The sequence below is a fragment of the Heloderma suspectum genome, chromosome 4 (genome assembly GCF_057233095.1).
Source record: "Heloderma suspectum isolate Gila_16-S chromosome 4, 16-S_ref, whole genome shotgun sequence".
Classification (NCBI taxonomy): Eukaryota; Metazoa; Chordata; class Lepidosauria; order Squamata; family Helodermatidae; genus Heloderma; species Heloderma suspectum.
In genome coordinates this window covers 100,059,694-100,079,697 of record NC_139461.1, presented here as the reverse complement: position 1 = coordinate 100,079,697, position 20,004 = coordinate 100,059,694, and the positions used below count along the sequence as shown (strand labels likewise).

Genomic DNA, 20,004 nt, shown 5'->3' with positions numbered 1-20,004 from the left:
GAAGCCCCAAAGTGAGTGGAATGCTCATTTCTGGATCAGGACAGTTCAGTGGAGCTCCCTTATGTCAGCTCTGCTAACCTGTCCCATTTCAGAAAGGAGTGTTTCTGTTTGTTTCCGGTTGCTTCTGGAAGCACTAAATCTCCGTTGCGCAAGTGGTGTGTCTTGCTCATGGAGTGGAATTGGTAGGAGGACAATGGAATTGGCAGGGGTGCAGCACGCTGTTGGATACTCCCCCTTGTTTAGTACCTGATCCAAAATTACAAATAATGTAGAAAGCCTTATTAATCTTCTCAGTCAAACCTGGCATATTTTTTAGGAGTAAATCAAGATTTTTGTTTTAAAGAATACTTTACTCATTTTTTTTCAAAAGATTATTTCAACCAGTAGACTTGATTATAAAGGAATATCAAATTGTAATTGTTTCTGATTAAGTTCCCATAGTTTCTTGAAGTACACATCTCAAAAGTGACTGAAAGAGGCAGAGGACGTTGAATTGTTCTGTGGGTTTTTTGCAGCTTCAGTATTTATTCATTTGTTGTTTCATTTCACTTTCAAAGACCTTCACTTTCAGGTAGTAAAAATTTTAAAGAACTTTGTACAGAAATCTTTAGAGAAATTTGGGGTGTACGTTTTACTATTAAACAACCCTTCAGAAAGTATTTTGTGATTTACTCAATTTCTTATGCCTTATTTGACAGTAGTTAACATATTATGTTCTTCAGTTCTACAGAATTCTGTTTGCTCCCTTTGGTTAATGTCTACCAAGCCTGAGCGACTAGTGACCTAGCACAATGAATGCAGCCCACCAACCATGTATGGTAACTTTCCAGGTGTTTAATAAACAGGCTTTTTGCTTCCTGCCAGGGACTGCAAACCCAAGAAATGTCAAGCATCAGCCAGGGTACCATATATGGCTACTGGGCTATGTATGGCTTGGTGGGTCACAAGTTCTGCACTTCTGATTTAAACAGTTTGTAATTCGCACAGACTAGATAGAGTATATGAATGCTATGCATGATTCATATGAAAAAAGATTGCCAACCTCGTATTGTAAGCTTGCTATATAACTGAGAGTTCATTTCCTTGTCTCGCTGGTAACGACGAAATTCATCAACTGCTTCCCGCAGCACTGTGACAGCCAAAACAAATCCCTGTTTAAAATATAACAAACATTTCCCAAAATGGAAAATATTTCTATTAAAATACACAGAAGATTTAACAGTAGATGAGAAAAGTATGTGCTTATATTTTTCATTTTAGGAGGACAGTTTTAGGGTTTTTTGTTTTTCTTCTCATTCTCCAATGTCATGGTTATTCTAGAACACTTGAGATTGAGATACAGACGATAATTCCTACAAATATTTCCAAAACAGATATGATAAAACTATTTCACAGGATCTCATCATAAGAATAAAACATCATATCCGAAAATATTAATTCCTAGATTGAGTCATATCTAAGGCAATGGGATGATTCAAATGCAACATCAAACTAGAGTTTTCCATTATCAGAAAAAGCCTGGCAGGACCTTCAGACCAGTGCACTGTCATTTGTGCACATTTCTCCTAATTTACACATATTTGTAAGCAATTTGTTCTAATATACACATTTTTGGAAGCAGCTTCCCCTAATATATGCCTTTTTGTCCACAATTTCCCCTAATGTATGCATTTTTGTATGCAATTTATGATCAGAGAACTGCATTGCAAAATTTGGAGAAGTGCAAAATCCAAAGGATAATTGTGTTCCAGTTTGCCAGTCAGTTCAGGAAACCTAGATTTGGCTGGTTTATATTAAAACGCAAACGAAACTACTTTCTCTCCTATCCCAAGTTTCCAAATGACATTTGGAGAGCAAGCACAAACCAAAGTTCAGGTGAAATGACAAACAACTGTTTGCCTCAAACCAGGAAAGGAGGGAATATATAAGCCTAAGGCTCAGGCCCATAAATGCTAAACCATCATTTTTGATAAAACTTCTGAACTGTCCTATGGTCTCAAAGATGTGAAAGTGAGAGGCATGATGAGAATTATCATGTATATTTGTGTTTAAAGAAAGGTTGAGAAGTAATAAGAGAACTGTTAATTTCCGAAATAGCTTTTCCTTTTGGCCTTAAGACAGGCAATCTAACTCTGGTTAAAGATACCTCCCACAATCCCTCACACAGAAATAAGTTTCATGAAATTAATGGCACTTACTGCCAAATAAATATGTTGGGACATCTGTTTCCTCAGCTGCATATGCTAGATCAGGGATAGCCAACTGGTGGCGAATGTGCCAGGTGTAGTCCTTGCAGCAATTTTATCTGTATCCTAGTGATCCTAGTTGAATTTTAATCAAGGGTTGGTATAAAAGTTTGCCTAGTTTCCCTTTTAAGGGGAGGAAAGAGGTAAATGTTACCATTTCAATTTTGGATTGTATATGTAATCTCCTGGCATCCACAATAACATATGCTCCATACTTGGAACTACTTACTGATGGATGGTGCCATTTTTATAACTGAAACCAACCATTTTATGACTAAAAAAGACAGGTTGTGCAGCAAAACACAGTTATAGTCACTAGGACAGTCAGAAGGATAAAGTGGCTCCAGGGAATTCAGAAGTAGACCTACACTTATTTTGTTGTTGTTTTTCACCACAGTATATACTAGTTCTTTTGTTTTTGTTTTAAACTAAACAAGGGGTTCTTTGTTAGCCTTGTGAATCCAAAAGACCATCCCAACTAAGTGACAACTCTGTGAAGGCTTGGGAACCTGGATACTTCTTGCCAGCTTCCCAAACTGGATGTTCTTGAGGGAGGCTTTGCTATCTATAGTTTGCTTCCATATTCAGCATACACCATTTGTTGAGGGCAGTGAGTTGGCTTGGTTGCTTTGATGTTGTGATGGAGAGGACCCCAACTGATACTGTAGGACAACTGATAATGCAGGACAAAAGAACCTTCAGACTCTGCTTTGCTCTCATGTAAAGAATAGTAGACTTAAAATCAACAGCTATGATATTCAGATAGTTAGCAGATTAAATTGAAAAATATTGCTAATAGATGCTTTATTTTTAAACAGGGGACCTGAACTGCTTCTGAAGCATAAGGAGGAGGAGAATTCCAAAACTGTTTGACTGTAGAAACATGCAATGTTACTTTAAAAAATGCTAGGTAATGTATAATATTTTACAAAAGACCAAGAGGTGCTTATTTATATCTTTTGCACATATGCCCATTTAGTACAGAGCTGAGCAACTTTTGGCCCTCTAGATGTTTTGGTCTAGAACTCCCACCATCCTTCACCTTTGGCTATGCTGGCTAAGGGAAAACAGAAGTTTTTGTAGGCCAAAGCATCTGGAAAGCCACAAGGTGCCCATCCTGATTTAGTAACAAAGCTACATTTCTGTTATTCTGACTCAGTTCAGACTAACATGTCCTGATATGTTAATTGTAATTAAGAGATCAGGAGTGCCCCTGCATTGCACAGGCTCCTCCCCTCCTCCTTTCCCCTGAGGATCATGTGTTTCATGTGTTAAGAGTTATACCTGCATTAAGCTGAATGCTAAGGTTCCAAGCTGTGGCTCAAAGCCAGCTATATGGTTTGCATTCAGCTCAATGCAGACACAGCACTAGCCATTGTAAGCTCTGAAAAGGGAAGGGAGGAAGGAATTCCGGAGAGAAAGGGAAGAAAATGGAAGTCTGATGGATGCTCCTGATCTCTTAAACATTAAGAAACAAACAAAAAAGTTCCATCTTGAGCCTCTGTCAAGTGCACACAATTTCATATACTTAAAATAAAGTTTTATAGCATTTTTGTTTACCAGAGGAGCCCAATAGGTGTAGAGGTAGCCTATTTTCAGCGCTGGTACAAACTGTGAGCAGGAGACAACGAGAAAATAAAGATTCAAGAAAAACTTGAATTGTTCATATAAAACCTAAAAGTAAAAGAAAAAAGAAAAACCAGAAAATGGTGCTTTCAACATCATCTCCATTATACAGACATTTTTATGTAACAGCAACTTTAATCAAAACTACGTAAGAATTGTTGCTTAATTTTTCAGATATGATCAACAGTTCTTCTTTCTACATGACTTGAACAATTTCTTCTAATTCAAAGGGCAGTATCCGACACTGCCTGAACATTAGCAGGATCCACTACTGGCAGTAGAAAGCTTAGCAGATCCTGAAGCAAATAAAAACACTCATTTAAGAAATGAGGCAGGTCAGAAGGAAGCTCCATTGACCTATCCCCTGTTGCTTTAGGAAGCACGAACTTCCTGTTGTACTAGCAGTGGAGCCTGCTGGCAAAACAGAAACAGCAGGAGCACAGCAGCAGTATTGGATACTGCCCCCCCCCCCCGCAAGTAACAGTAGTAACTTGAATATTTACTCTGAAGTTCATCCACAATCTAGGAATAATAATAGTACCTAACATTCATATAGCACTTCAGTGTGTTCACAATACTGAAATACATTATTTTAATAATCCTTACAACAAACATATAACCTAGGTCAGTATTAACTCCAGATTACAGACAGACAGCTGAGTTGAGAAAACAGTAGCTTGGCTAATATCACCTAAATTCATGGAAGAGGTGAGATGTGAGCTGAATGTCTTTCTAGCACACAGCTCATATCTAGCCAGTATTCAATACTCAATGTGACATAAAACACCCCAGTATTGTCTAATATTGTCTATTGATTAACAAATGTAATGAATATAGGGAGAAAAACACATTCTCTTTGAAACAAAATGAATGCAGTTATAAGGGGGGAAAGTATGCAAATAATAAAAGTAACACAAAATAGTTCTATTGGATTTATTGTACTATAAAACAGCATAGTATAGCTTGTCACACTATTCTGCTGTTATCCCTGCCTACTCTCCAGAAGGAAAAAAATGTTAATTCTGTAATTGATTTTATTTTAAATACATTTCCATTTTTATTATGTAAATAAAGAATGTTACCCAAGTCTGCAGGTGGGTGGGATGCAAACACAATACCATCAAACATAAGCTCCAGACAAGCCAACATATTATGGAAATTTCAATACAAGGAAATTCAAATTGGTTTAGCAGTTATTACTGATTTACAAACATATGTACAAATGGTAAGAGCTATGCTGCAGTAATACTGTGTTTATATTTACAATGAAACATGATTATTTTCTTCTAGAATGTTTAAATTCTCATATAAATTAATCTCAGCAGGGTAACAATATTTTCTCCCTCACCACTAATTAATTTAAAATCCCAGTTAGCATCAATTAATAGCTCAGTAATTGGTATTCATACTAAAGCCAGAATAGGATTCCAACTGTGCAATTACAAAACGCTTTCAAACTACTCCATTTCCTAAGGAAAAGTTTAAGAAAAAATATTCCAAGACTAATAATGCATCTGGACTATGCTATGCCAACAGGTGTTCACAAATCATGACTGATCTTTGCAGGCATCAGGACTCTGCCTAAACCTCTGAAATACACATTGTGCATTTAACTATAGTAATCAATGCTAAATGTATACTTTGGAAAAGCTCAGTGTAAATAGAGAAAATGCTGGTTTCATGCAATGAAGATGAAAATATTTGTCTGCATGAAAACAGTTGACATTAACAGCTTCAAAAGCAAAACACTTTACACATTACAGACTTACTTTTTTGTCTTTTTAATTAAAGGGGGGGTTACGAGAAATATCCATGCATGTGCCAGCTAGCTGAATAGTATTGGTGAGTAGGGGTAGTGTAGGGTGAAGAGAAAACCACTGCATAACAATTACAAAATCTGCATTCTTACTGAAATTAAGATTTGAAAGACGCAGCATTCTTGTCAACAAAAAAACAACAAGACAATTTATTACTATGGTAAAAGGCACAGTATATAATGGCCTGTTTATTTCATACTCATTGAAACACCTCTCCCTCAACAGTTACTTTCAGTTAAATATTAAATTAGAAAGTAACAAGGCTGGCTATCCAAAGAATCAATGCTAAAGTCATAATAGAATTTGCTGAAATTAGTCAAGGAACAAAAAAAAAAGCCAAACTGTGTCCTTTTGTGATTTGCACAAAATGTATTACAACAAATTATTATTGTTAGCCGTGAAAAGAATTCTGCATCTTGAAGACCGTAATAAGCCAAAAGAAAATCTGAAGAGACACAGTATTATTTTAAACTGGATTTAGTTAATAAGGGGTTTTCTTATATGTCTATAACACACATAATAGCCAACACCATATAAACATTTCTTACATAAAAACAATTACTACATTTATGTGCTTTCTTGTAATCTGTACCACTAGCCGTACTAGAGAATTAACTTCCTAACCATTTATTCTGCATTTAAAGTCAATGCTCTGTGAGGAACATGTTCTACACAGAGATCTGAAATGCTAAAAAAAAAGAAAGAAAAAAGGATAGGTTAAAAAAAGAAAAGAAAAATGGGGGATGATTTACACATAATTCTGTGCTACTCTGATAATAAAAGTTTTAAAAGTATAAAAAGGCAATATGAACCCCTATGAACAATCCTCCAAATGAGTATGTATATGAATTTTAAGTCTTTTAGGGCTGCTTTATAAGCTCTACATTTTTGTTCTAGAATACCAAATAACATCCATATATGCCAGTCACAGCTTTGCTCAAATAGAAAAGGCAGCATATGAAATATTCTCAGTGCATACTTTTTCATGTTCCAACTTTTATGTTTTAAACAGAAATCTGTACTTTGGAAAATTCATTAAAATATATTTTTCTACATTTATGCTTCCTGAAAGTGTGCGTGCCTCCAGCAAGGCCAACGATTTAAAATCAAGTTTGTATAGCTCTAAAACTTGACATACAGTTTATTGAGAGGTCATTTTACATGTTTATATTCCAGATACAAAATATTTATTAACATGATCCCGTTAAATTAAGAACATTGTCTTCAATGGAAGATTTAAGCACATGCTTATCTGCCCCACTGAAGTCAGTGGACCTTAAAAATGCATGACTTTGGCTGGATCGTGTTTTATATTCTTCACAGGATTAACAATATTTATTCTCAGACATTTTTTCTTGTTGATATTTTGTTCCAAACACACAATAAAAGTCTGTCATTGTTTTTCAAGAATCTTGTTGTTGAATTTACTGTAATCACCCAGGTATACCAAAAATAGTTTCTACTGATTAATATAATCTGCTATTCTTTATTCATCCTGAAAAAAATGGTATTTTTCAAATGTGGAACACTGTTCTGAGTACTTCGGAGGCTGCCAACCCTGATCCCACCTGGCTTCCAATTAACTCTTTCTTGCTCTAACTACAAAGGAAATTTCTCAGTGGGAAACTGCTACAAAAAGAGGAATGTCTGAAACTTCAAGAAAACATGAAATGACTGCAGTTAGAAATTCAGAAGATTTGTTTTAAAATGCTGTAAGACAGACAATTTATAAAAGACATAAACTAAGCCCACCTTTAAGGAATCATTAGTAGCCTTACCCCAGGTATAAATGTAAAGATATTGTATTTTTGATTTTTTATAGCGTTTCTTGGATACTTTTCTTCACATTTTTCAGGACAGCCAAGCCATACTGTGCGTGCTTTGAGTTCTTTTTTTCTCCGGCAAATGTTTATGAGCCAATCACAGCAACTGCAAGGAAAATTAAAGGAAGCCTTTTATTTTCAAAACAACGAAGAGTCTTGTGGCATCTTAAAGACTTACGCATTTCTTACGTCATATGCTTTCATGGACTAGAGTCCAGTTCATCAGATACAGTGTATTACACTCACCTTGCTAAAATGAAATGAATGGTTCTACAAGTATACTTATTATAATTCAAGCTAAAAACTGAACTAATTGCCTAGGTTTTTGGTAAATATGCACAAGGCTTGTACACAAGACTATACATCTTGCTGGAGCATCTTCCTACATCAATGCATGGTACCAGGCTGACAAAAAAGCCTGGAAAAAGGTAGCAAGGGATATATGTGGCACTATTTTTCTTTGTCCCACTGCACCTCATATAGGCTCCAAAGGGTTCCCAACCTTTTATGACAGCTTTTTAGAACGTAGAAGACTGCTGCCAGAAGTGAGAGGTTAAAAAACCTCTTGGGTGCATGTGGCCTTTTGGATCCTCGTCATTAGCACTTCAGCCAGGAAGGGGAAGAACATCCAGTTCAATTCTTCTTCTTTTTAAAGAAATACAACAGTGATCCTGAAATAGCAGGGCATGGCCTCTTGTTTAGCCGGGGGCGGGGGTGACGGGAGATGGTCTTGGACTACACTATTGCTCTTTTTTAAAGGTGTCACATGTGTGTATGCATTCATCTTTTACAATTAAAAACTAAGGCTATCATTAGATTAGAGAAAATTCAGTCAATTAGTTGATTAATGTGCTGATAAAATGTGTATATATGCTTAAAACCATAATACATTTATTTATTATCTCAATCCTGTGGCCAGATAACTGTGTATATCAAAAATATGTTATTATTTGGTTAGGAACCCTCTTTACTATCTTAGATAGCTGGTGTTCAGAGGTTTGGACTAACATTGCACTGTGGTCCAGTTCTGAGGTGGAGCCTCACTTCAGCATTTTCCGAAGCCCCAGTTGACTTCCATATTGATTAGAACAGGAAAACCAACACACTGGGAACTTTTCATTTTGGGGCAGAACTGGATGAACTGCAACTAGGGAAGTGGATAACCTAATAACTAAGACCACAGATAAGATTCCATATTAACAAGTTAAAACAGCAAAGAAAGGTCACACAAGCAAAAATACACCCACTCCACAAACTCTTTAGACACTCCCTGGCCATTACAGTTCCTAACAGATGACACAAAACTTAGAAAGAACAGAGAACTGACAGAAACAGGTTCCAATATGTTTTTTTCAACATCTCTCCCCAAAACACTGGTTACTAGGGCTCTCCAGAGTCATTCCCCAATTGTAAGCTAGAGCTGTTAGTCCCAAAATGATACCTCTCTTCTACTTCCTCCCTCTTTGGCAATTTTCATTTATGAAGACCTTGGTACGTACCAAAAGTGTATCAAACTGATTTTGGTACGTCCAAAAGTGTATCAAACTGGGACAAAACACACCCTCCAAAGCAAGTTCAATGCTTTGGGACCTGCCAGCTTCAGACCAGAGTTACCTTGTTTTGGAAGCAGTCCAAATATCGCCAAAGCAAGGGCTAATCGCTTCTGATTTGTACCACATCCAAGGCAGTTGCTCAGCCTTAATAGCTACCTTCAATATTGTGATGGACAAGGTATAATTCTTAATTTTTAAAAAGAAAACCACCACGAGTCAAAACATTGTACCCAGATGCTTGGAAAAGCTGCCCTAGAATTCATAATCCATATTATATAGATAAAAACTCCATTTGGCTTCAGTCCAGCATATAGGCTTGTAATGTATCGATTATTTATTGAACTTTGCCTGATAAATGTAATTCTTAATGATACAATATCTACATCTATTAAAGTATTTCAACATCTCTGTATACTTTAGATTACAAAACAATAGTTTGAGTGAAGAGTCATTCGCATTGGAAAGCTGAATCATGCAACAACTATTCCCTCCCCTCTTAGGCAGGTGCCAAAACCTTCATCAGCTTAGCAAACAAATTACAGATATTTGAACAAAGTTTGGCACTGCTAAACAGTTTTGATGCCTCTGATAAAGGACTGATTGGCATCTAGAGTTAAGCATACTTTAAGCCCTCAGATGCAATGAGGTTTCACTGATGGAAATAATTATAGATTTTGACAATTCCATTTTGAAGTATTTGTTGCAAGCAAATGGGATTCAATACTTTCAAGACTCGGATATCTAAAACAGAAATCCCTATCAGTTTGTATGGAGATGTTGTTGTGTCCCTTTTGCCATGATGTGTCTTTGTCTTGCTTAACGGTGCATTAAGAAAGCCTTGTCTGTACAAGTCATAGTATACAGAATTGCATTTAGAGAAAACATGTTGAAGTAAGAATCTAGGATTAAAAATGCATTTAGGAATAAAATCTTTACACAACTATTGATAATACAAGATGCTTATGAGATCTATTGCTCAAAGATCAAGCCTCTAAGATGAAAATAAATCTTGTAGGTATGAAGAGTGAATTTCTGATGGGTTCGGACTTCTAGTTTGTTTAGTTAGCATCATGCTTATTCAAAATATGATCACGGACAGGGCATAAAACGAGACACAAATGCCACTTGGGGTCAATCTAGACAGGAGGGAACTATGGACAACATCCAATTGTGTTCAACCACCAAAGGAATGATACACCTACCAGCAGAACAGATTCCCCCACTCCCTAGAGCTCGGGAGGGTTGGGTGCCCTCCAGTAAAGATTTTAGGGTTGTACAGGGAGAGGATAGAATGGGAAAGTTCTGTTGCATGTGTAGAAGTGTGCTTGCACAACATTGGGTATAACTTTCATCTGATACCCAAATACAGAGGCTAAACATTTGGGGTACAACCAATACTTCTGTTCACACACATGCAATATATTAATTGAGTATCCTTTAGTGACTGGTCTCACTGGAAAAAAAAAGCTTTTATAAAATCATACCATTTTAATTTATGTAGCCACTGGAGAACTTTAATTTACAACTTTTATTATAGAAAAGATATAAGGACCTACCCACTTTAACAAAGAGTTCAAGGGAGAAGGGTTGTTTTATTTTCTGTTTTACTAGTTAGTTATCTCGTTGTTTCATGCATACATATAAATGTTCCAGTTTAATTAAGGGAGCAATCCTCTGGCCCATAGGGGCCATAGGATAATTCGGATTCCTGGATTGGAGGTTGAAGATCCAGGAATCCGGTCTCCCTGCCCACTCCCACTATCCCTTGCAGCCAGAGAGAATCGTGCTGGTGCCTTGGAGTGGGGGTAAAAGGAGTGTGCTGGTGGGCAGGGAGGGGAAGAGACTGGGGAAGCCGGGATACAATGTATCCCAAGGCCTATCCAGCCTCCTTCCCTCCTTCTCTGACACGCCCCAGCTAGACCGGCGAAAAAGCCCAACTAGCCAGAATGCAGAGTGGGAGGAGTGTGGAGGTGAAGATCAGCTCTACCGCTCCTCCTGTTAAAGTTTAACTCTTTATTCTTTTTATAAAACCCATCAGTATATAGGGCAGTATCCAACGCTGCTCATGCACCTCTGCTCATCCTTTTGTGCCCGTGAGACCAACCACCACAGCTTCCTAAAGCACAGTATATGTGCTGGAAAATTTTCCAGTGCTTTTTTCTCATGGCAAATTTTCTGTTTCAAAAGTTCATTAGGCAAGCTTGGAAGTTTCAGATGGAATTAATGTTTTTCAGGTGATTAGCATGTATGTGAGAGAATACATATGTGTACTGAAATACATCTCAGGGTAAAATGGAACTAATAAGTAGGGTCAGAAAAACTGAAGTTGCCCCAACAACCATACTGGAAAAGAGCTGAACTCTGTTGAAATAGATGAGTGGTTGTTAGCATACCATGCACAGTTCTTTGAATTGTTAAATTAGTGCAGCATTTCCCCAACACAATACCCTCCAGATGTGTTATACTATAACTCCCAGCATCCCTGACCAGCCATGCTGATTGGGGAGACTGGGAGTTGAATATGAATACGTCTGGAAGGTACCAGGTTGGGGAAAGCTGAATTAGTGTCAACAGTTTTGGGTACTTTGTTTTTCTTCTTCTTACATTTTAAATGCAAGGGAAATACATGTTACTGTCTTTACATTTTTACAGGTATTCCAACCCAAATGTCTACATAATATAACATTTAAATCACGTTAAGTGTGCCTTAATTTTTTCCACAAATATTTCAGGTCAAATACTTGTAGTATCTTGGACAAAAAAAAAATTAACATGGTGACCTTTTTTAGCTTTGTTGTTTACTAAATACAAATGAACATGCTAATTAGATCACTCAGGGCAGGCTTTCAAAACCTGGTGCACTCCACATGTGTTGGACTACAACTCCCAGCATGCCCCCAGCTAGCCCTGCTGGCTAGGACATGCTGGGAGTTGTAGCCCAACACATCTGGAGGGCACTAGGTTGGGGAAGGATGCTCTAGGCCATCAGAAAACTTTCCAATGCAAAAGACCCTATGCAAATTAGCCTAATTTGTATAGGAAAATTTTCCAGAAAATGTTCCAATTCAAAATTTTCCAGAAAACCTAAATCACTGCTAAAGCAACTTGGAAACAAGCTGAAACACTAGTTTCCGGAACCAGACAGGATAGAGTTACAGTCTCCAAGTTCCACTGACTTGCCTGGTCCAGAAACAAGCATTTTGGCTCATTCATGGATTTGCTTTAGGAACCACTTACTTGCCGTTATGCTAGCAGTATGTTCCATTGGTACATGGGCAGCATTGGATACTGCCCACGGTGACATTGCTTTGCCTAGACAGAACTAAAAAGAAATTCCTAGCGGCATTTATGCACTTTTAAAAGAGCACCAATTATGAAATAAATCTACTACACGTTCTTACTATTTTACATATGAAATGCCTTCTGCCAAGTCAAAAGCAAAGCTTTCAAAAAGTGTGTGTATTGGGGGGAACGACACTTTCCAGCTCCTACTGGTTGTAAAGATTAACTGTAAGGAAACAGTTAAGGATTTTCATTTAAAATAAGATAACATAAAAGCTCTATATCGGCTCCAAGGATAAGCTATTCCTTATTAAATTCTAAAGAAAACATACTGTAATTATTATACTCAACAGGTAGCTTTGATATTCAGGTCTAAAGCAACACAATAGTCATGTCATTCTTAAAAGATCAGCATTTTCCCATGCTTCTGCACAAAAAATGTGTTACAGATTAATTGAAAGTGTACAGGCCAAATTAATCCAAGTATTTGATATCCACTTCATTTCATATGGAAATGCAATTCAACACCACCATTTCACTGGGACAAAGTGTTGTTGTTGTTTCTTGTAAGAACTGGAATGCAAATCTCATGAGAAAGAAATCAGCCCATTCCAAAGAATTCCAGAGTATTGATCTATGTGCATTATAATTTCACAAGCTAAAAGTATTGTGTAAATTAAAAAGAGAAATAATTACAGCTAAAACTAGCTGCCATTTTCACAGGCTTTAAGAGTTATGAAACTATGTTATAAAGAATGTACTTTTCTGAAAATTCTTGTATTACAGATCACTGAAATAAACATAAAATATTTTGCCAATTTTGAAGAAAGCAAGGTTTCTATACAAAAAGTGGTATTATAGTTAGAACATTTAGCAACACGGCTGCTGCAGCTCAAATGCCCATGGCAGAGAGTCCTTTTGATGATACTTTTAACACTGTAAGGATGTAGTCATACTGCATGTTTCCTCATTTGTGGTTCAATGTGTATTCAGATTTAAAATATTTGAAAAAAATAGTTTAGATATTTTTATTTTAGACTGATGCTACTGACATTTTTAAAATGCAAGCAGTTCCATAGCTTTAAAACTCTAGAGGAAATCTGAAATATAGCAAAAATATCTTTGTAGCTTGTTATCCTTTTGATGTCCTATCTTGTGATGCCATCTACATTTAAACACATGCTTGCATGTCTCTATATTTTAGTACATGAAACGTCCAGAATATCATGTTTAGATAGACTGTTGTGAACAATAAGTAGTGCAAGGCTCACAACAGAAATAGGCTACTGTGGAGAGGAAAAATAAAAGGGGCATCATGCTATCAATTTACACAAGAGATCCTGGCACTGAATTCAAGAGATACAAGTCAATTCAGTAAAAATAGTCAGGGATAAAATTGTATGGCACAAGAATTTCACCCTTCTTTATGGAAGCAGAGAAGGCAAAGTTATATATACTGAAAATTCCTCTTCAAAAAAAGTAGACAGAAGATAATCTGTTATCTATTTATTTATAGCATTTTTATCCTGTCCTTCAGCCCAAAAGCTCCAGTGTGGCTTATGAAGATAAAAAATAAGACAGTCCCTGCCGTCAGGCTTGCAATCTAAAGACACAACTCAAAAGAAAAGGGGATTGGGAGGGAGGAGGAAAAATACAAGTCAATCTAGCTAGTGTTAGAAGATATTGGTGTAATCCACTGGGCCTGCTCTAATTTTAAAAAGGGTTGTTGTTTTTCTTTCATGAGCTATAATTAATAACCTTATCATGGATGACAAACAATGTCTTGTTCGAGGCCAGGAATGTATGGACTGTAACTTCTGAACATGGAACTAGCAAAGCATAGACTCAAAAATCTTGTCCTCCTCTCGTAAGAAAAACTGGATACTTGATTTACATGCCAGTTTACAAAGGACACTTAGCAGCCAACTTCTTGATCAGCTTGCAGAAGTTGGCTTCACTGCAGTCTGTTCTCTAGAGCATATAGGTGTTGCATGCTTCTGCTCCAACCTGGGACAGGGTTTTTCTGAAAATTTTCCAATGGATAGTAGGCTAATTTGCATTGGAAAATTTTCCATTTGTATTGGGAAATTTCCAATGCAAATTGGGTTCACTTGCATAAGAAATATTCAGTTTGCATCATCAGAAAATGTTTTGATGCCCTAGACACAGGAGTGGGGTTTTGGCCTACAACTCTCACAATTCCTCACTATTAGCTATGCTGGCTAGAGTTGATGGAATCCATAAGCCAAAACATTTGGAGAGCCACAAGCTGCCCTAACTTTCTATGTTAGAGAGATCTAACTTAGCATGTGTATTTTATTTGTAGTTAGTAAACCAAGCTAAAAGAGTACCTCAATACACCACAAGTATTTGACTTGTAATGTTTGAGGAGGGGAAATGGAAGCATACTTACTGTGATTTAAATGATATCGTATGTAAAAAAAATTAAAGGCAATAGCATGTATTCCATTTCACACTGAGACACAGATATATTTCAATGACATATATGTATTCTTTCACATACTTGCTAAGAATAACCATCTGAAAAACATTAATTGCAACTTTGAAACTGGCAAGCTTGCCTAATATTGTATTTGCAATTGGCATACATTTATTTTTATTAATGAACCTATGGAACCATACAGTTTCTGTGGAAAAACAAAAGACTGGAAAAATTTCTGATCCACATCACTGGCTCCAACGCAGTCACAGAGCTTAAGGTTCCTTGACAACTGTAATAGTGATCTTCAGCCATTCCCAGCAGTAGGTAAAGAATTACAGAATGTTGCAAGGGGGAAATTTTAGGAGGTGGCAAAAGCAAGGGCAGAGGGAGCAAAGGAGCACGCTGTCACGGATGCTAAGCCCTCCCACTGAGTAATGAGGCAGCAGAGACTCGCTGTGCAGTCCACAGACTCTTTATTCAGCTAATACCACTTCTTCACCTCTCAAGCGACTACAAAAGCTTAGAGCTGTCCTCTAGGCCTAATTTGCAAAGTAAATCTTTTTGTAAGAGAGCTACTGAAAGCAAGTGAGTTGCCTTTCAACTCCAGACAGGTTTCCCACCATACTCGGCTCGCTTTTCCTGAGCTCCAGGGAGGATCCTCCCGACCCAATTTCTGATGGGCAGCCAATCTGGTGGGACGCCTCCCACCTCCTCCTCTCCTTCACCTGCTTAAATCAGTGGCGGATTCTAGCATCTGTCAATCATCCAGAAGCTGCCTCCCCCTCTAACAGAGCCTGGGTTCCATGGGGAGGGGGAAGAGGGTCTCTGAGCCTGGCCCTCCTCCTCGATAAGCCCTTCTCAAAAAGCCCTCAGGAAGTTCCTTCACTAGCTCCTGAGGAGTCTTGGGGAATGTCTTCCCCCACACCCCGTCTCTGCTGGGCTTCTTCTAACTCGTCTCCGAATCTGAATCAGAATCTAAAACCAAAACAGAGGGCCTAGGCTTAATCCTCACACACCTGGACAGAACAATGGCCAAATCAACCTGCTCCGTTACTGAGATGTTAAGAAATCGTTGTAACCATTTTTGCCAATAATTGTGCTGATTTTTCCAATATAATTGGCTACTTTCAGAAATAATATGATACAACAGACTTATTCGTATGATGCATTTTGTTCTCAGAGCCATTGCCCTCCCTAACGCTGGAGTCCCATTCCCTGGGGGAAGCAGAGCCAGAGCTATATATGCTTTCGGGTGCTACTTCCAGACCCTGACAGAGTGGATAGTTAAGCTCTGACTCTCCTACATATCGAAGATCAGGAGGATAGTTTTGCAGAAGACAAGGCTAGTGTTAACATGTGGTTAAAGAATTAACCCATCCTGCTTTGCACAGCCTCCCATCTGGGTTCTTCCCAACACTGGTACCAATTATAAAGATCCCTCTTTGAGTGAGTGAGCACAATTATTTGCTGTGCAGAGTGGAGTCTCATGCACGGTGTATATTCTATACAGGGTTTTCAGTTCATTTTAACAAATTTTCTGTTAACCCTATTGTCCATACTCTAATGTGGTGGCTCAACCACCTCCATCCACAAGACATGCAGCCACTTCCAAGGGACCCCCAAACATTTTGGTGGATAGCAAGGGATCCTTCGAGTGTAAGGAATGCACTGTGCTACTGTTGTCCTTGGCACAGTTTGTATAATCCCATACTTTAAGATCCTATACATTCACTCTAGGTTGTTCTCATCATACCATTTTACTACTGTTAACAGAGAAGACTAGGTTAGATAGTAGACATGGAAACTAAATGCATCAATTGTCTTCTTATTTAATAGTTCTATATAGTCTTTTTTTCAAAGTGAAAGGTAACTATTAACAGATTATATACAAGTACTTGAAAACTGGAATGGGGAAACAGCAAATAAAACAAATAAAATAAAAACCTGCCTGCAATTCTGTGTACAGGAAGACATATACATATGGTGCAGTAGTGAGAGAAGCAGATTTTATTGTGAAAAAGTGTATTTAATGTAAGTCTAAAATAAGAGAGCCCTTGACAATACAAGACTAATTTACTCAAGAGACTCTGCTGAAGTCAAGCATGAGAGTTCAACACAAGAGGTTTACAAATGACAGCAGAGTACCAGGAGATAATTCTAACTTGTATTCACTCCAGAGTCATCAGTTACATGTACTTTTTAACCTTTAAAACTGAAATGTTAACTTATCATCAGTTAATGAATTTACGTTTCCCCTTTCACCAACATCAATCAACTACAGATATTACCCACTGTTAGTGAATTAGTGTTAAGGCTCTCGGGAGCATCAGTGAAATGGTACTGCCATCTCTCTTTCCAGGTCATAAAAAATAAGTTAGGCATGAGGCCTGCAAATGGGATTTTCGCCCATTCTAATCTCTAAACTAATGAAAAATTGTAGGGCTGGTACATGCTAGGAAAGGGAATATTTTGGCAAACTGTTTTAAGAAGATCAGCAGCAAGAGCTAGTTACTTAGAATAAAGCAGGTACATAAAAAGCTACTGATGGTAATGAAATGATCTCAATAACCACTAAAGGAAACTCGAAAATCAGTTTAACTTTTTTCTCCTTAAACTGTAAGCAGCATCAAATCTAAACCTTAATTTTATCCTAGCTACAGTCTCAAAACTGGAAACTAATACATATAAAACTTGAGAATTTTACTGAGGATTCAGAATTTAATTAAAATATACATAATTGTTTGAAAGCTATGGTGAACTTATTTTCATTACATAACACATACACCCCTGGGAAGTATTAGAATCAAGACTGCTAGCAACTGATCTCTCATCCTACAGCTCTTCCAAGCCCAAGAAAACAGGTAATGACTACAGCATGTAATAACTCTGTGGCATGTTCTTCCTACTAAAGAATACTGTGGCACCTTAAAGACTAATGAATTTATTGATGCATGGCCTTTTGTACAAAAGAGTCGGTTATCTTATGTATAGAAGAGTATTATCTCATACTGGGTAGAAAAGTGTGCTGGAGGGTTTGTCCCCCTCTCCTTTTTTGAAGATAGCCATGGTGTGGTGTTAGGTCTGCACTAAAGTTAATACTAACTATGATTTGCACGTTATTGTCTAACCCTAAATTGATGCTAAACATTCCAATATGTTAAGGCTGATACAGCTATAATGCTGCACCATGGTTAGCTCCAAGGAAGGAAGGAAGGAAGGAAGGAAGGAAGGAACTTTTCTGCAAGACGAGATGGGAGGAGGACAGTGAACCTACAATATGATCCCAATCTCCTAATCATAGTTAGGAGTACAAGCCCCAAGTCTTAGGCAGCTGAGAACACTGACCTCGACAGGAGGATACTAAGATCTTGGAACCCTGTCTCTAAGCAAAATCCCTTTTCCCTCGAATGGCTACTTCAGGGATGAAGTAAAGGCTCAAAGAAGTCTATGAAGAAAGGTTTGGGAATGCAAGGGGGGGTGAAAAAGAAGAGAGCAAAGGCAAAATATTCTCTGTATTTCTTATCCCCCTCCCCCTGATAAATAATCAATTAGTCAGGACCATATCCATGTCTGATGGGGCTTGGGTGGTCCACTTCCTCTGTCACTGGGCCCTGGCAGGTTTATCTAGCTGTGGTGGCAGCACTCCAGACAGCACTCAGCCGCTGGGTCTAGTCACTCTTTTAAATTCCTACAATGCCCCAGAGTGACAGTAGGTAAGGGGTGTTGTGGGAACCTAAGGGTGGCTAGTTCCAGCTGCCTGGCCAGAAAAACAATAATTTAAATAGGGACAGGCCAGACATTAGCAGTGGGAACTGCCAGGGTGTTAGCACCTTATCAGCTGCCCAAGGATGCCAGGTGCTGATATGGCTCTACAATTAAAAGCTGGAAGAAAAAGTAGTTTCCACCCACTTCAGTTCATTCCCCCACTCACAGATTTCACAAGGGGCCTATACTTTCTGACATAGTTCACACAGCCAAAACAAACCACCACAGCTTAAGCCACGGTGACTTGTTTAAATCAGCAGCGCATGCCAGCGCGTGCTGGTTGCCATTAGCCTTATTACCTGCCCAGGCGCAGCTTCTTATCTTGTCCGAACTGGGTAGCATGGCTTATTTGAGGGGGAAACAACCCTCAAATAACCCATGGCCTGTTGTTGGGCTACTTGAGGGTTGTTTCCCTTCAAACAAGCCATGCTGCCCAGGTTCAGATGACACAAGCCATGTCCAGGTGGGTAATTAGTGCCCGGAATACGCCACCGATTTAAACAAGCCACGGTGGCTTGTTTGATCATGTGGACCTGCCAGTCATTTCTTAATTTTCAAGTACTTGAGTTTTTCCTCTAGAATAAAGTTGTTTTAAATCGCTTTCTGTATGTACAACACTCTGTATTTATATAAACTCAACACAGAAATCAAACTATCACATAGTTAAATGAAACAATCAAACTATCAACAAACCTGCTGCAAAGGAATTTCCAGCCACCGCAGACAAACCATTCTAAACCTCTCTTCCTCTGAGAAATTCTGGCTCTTGGTAAAGTATGGTAATCACTTTCATCATTTTCAAAGCCTTCTTCCGACATCATTAGAGGCATTTCATCCAAATGAGATGACTCATCTTCTACCTGGTACCTGTTGACATTAAAACAAATAAGAGCATTAAGACTGAATACAAAGGGTTCCATCCAACACCATACCAGCGGAAAAAAGTTCACAGAAGTAGATTTTCTCCTCCTCCTTCCAATGGCAGACCCTTAAAGTGCTACACAGAGACCCGGTTCGCATGACCACAGTGGCGTGCCGGGCACCATTACCCTAATTACCTACTTGGGTGCAGCCTGTCATGTCATCTGAACCTGGGCATCATAGCTCGTCTGAGGGGGAAACAACCCTCAAATAACCTATGGCCTGTTGTTGGATTATTTGAGGATTATTTTCCCTCAAACAAGCCATGCTGCCCGGGGTCAGATGACACAACAAGCCGAGCCCAAATGTGTAATAGACAAATGGTACCCGGCATGAGCCACCATGGCTTGTTTAAGCTGTAGTGATTGTGTGAACTGGGCCAGAGGGTCGGCAGAGCCTCCTGAGTGGGTTGAGGTATGATACAGAGGGCTACGGGGAAGAAGGTATCCCAAAAGATGGGGCAGAGGTGGCTTCCTTGCGCAGGAGCTCCACTCACTAGCAGAAAGACACTGATATATATAAGCCGAA

General features: G+C 38.3%; 1 protein-coding gene across 4 annotated transcripts in view; it reads right to left on the bottom strand.

Annotated features, from left to right (window-relative positions):
* ATP9B (ATPase phospholipid transporting 9B) overlaps window positions 1-20,004 on the bottom strand; it is a 200,942-nt gene that overhangs the window by 160,605 nt on the left and 20,333 nt on the right. For 3 of the 4 annotated variants that reach the window (XM_084850042.1, XM_084850044.1, XM_084850040.1), the window contains 4 exons: window positions 19,249-19,422; window positions 7,468-7,618; window positions 3,807-3,920; window positions 1,043-1,151 (listed from right to left, as the gene is read on the bottom strand). In XM_084850042.1, coding sequence (XP_084706168.1) covers window positions 1,043-1,151; window positions 3,807-3,920; window positions 7,468-7,618; window positions 19,249-19,422 — 548 coding nt within the window. The remainder of the gene's footprint in view (window positions 1-1,042; window positions 1,152-3,806; window positions 3,921-7,467; window positions 7,619-19,248; window positions 19,423-20,004) is intronic. The other variant, XM_084850041.1, reaches the window with a different exon arrangement.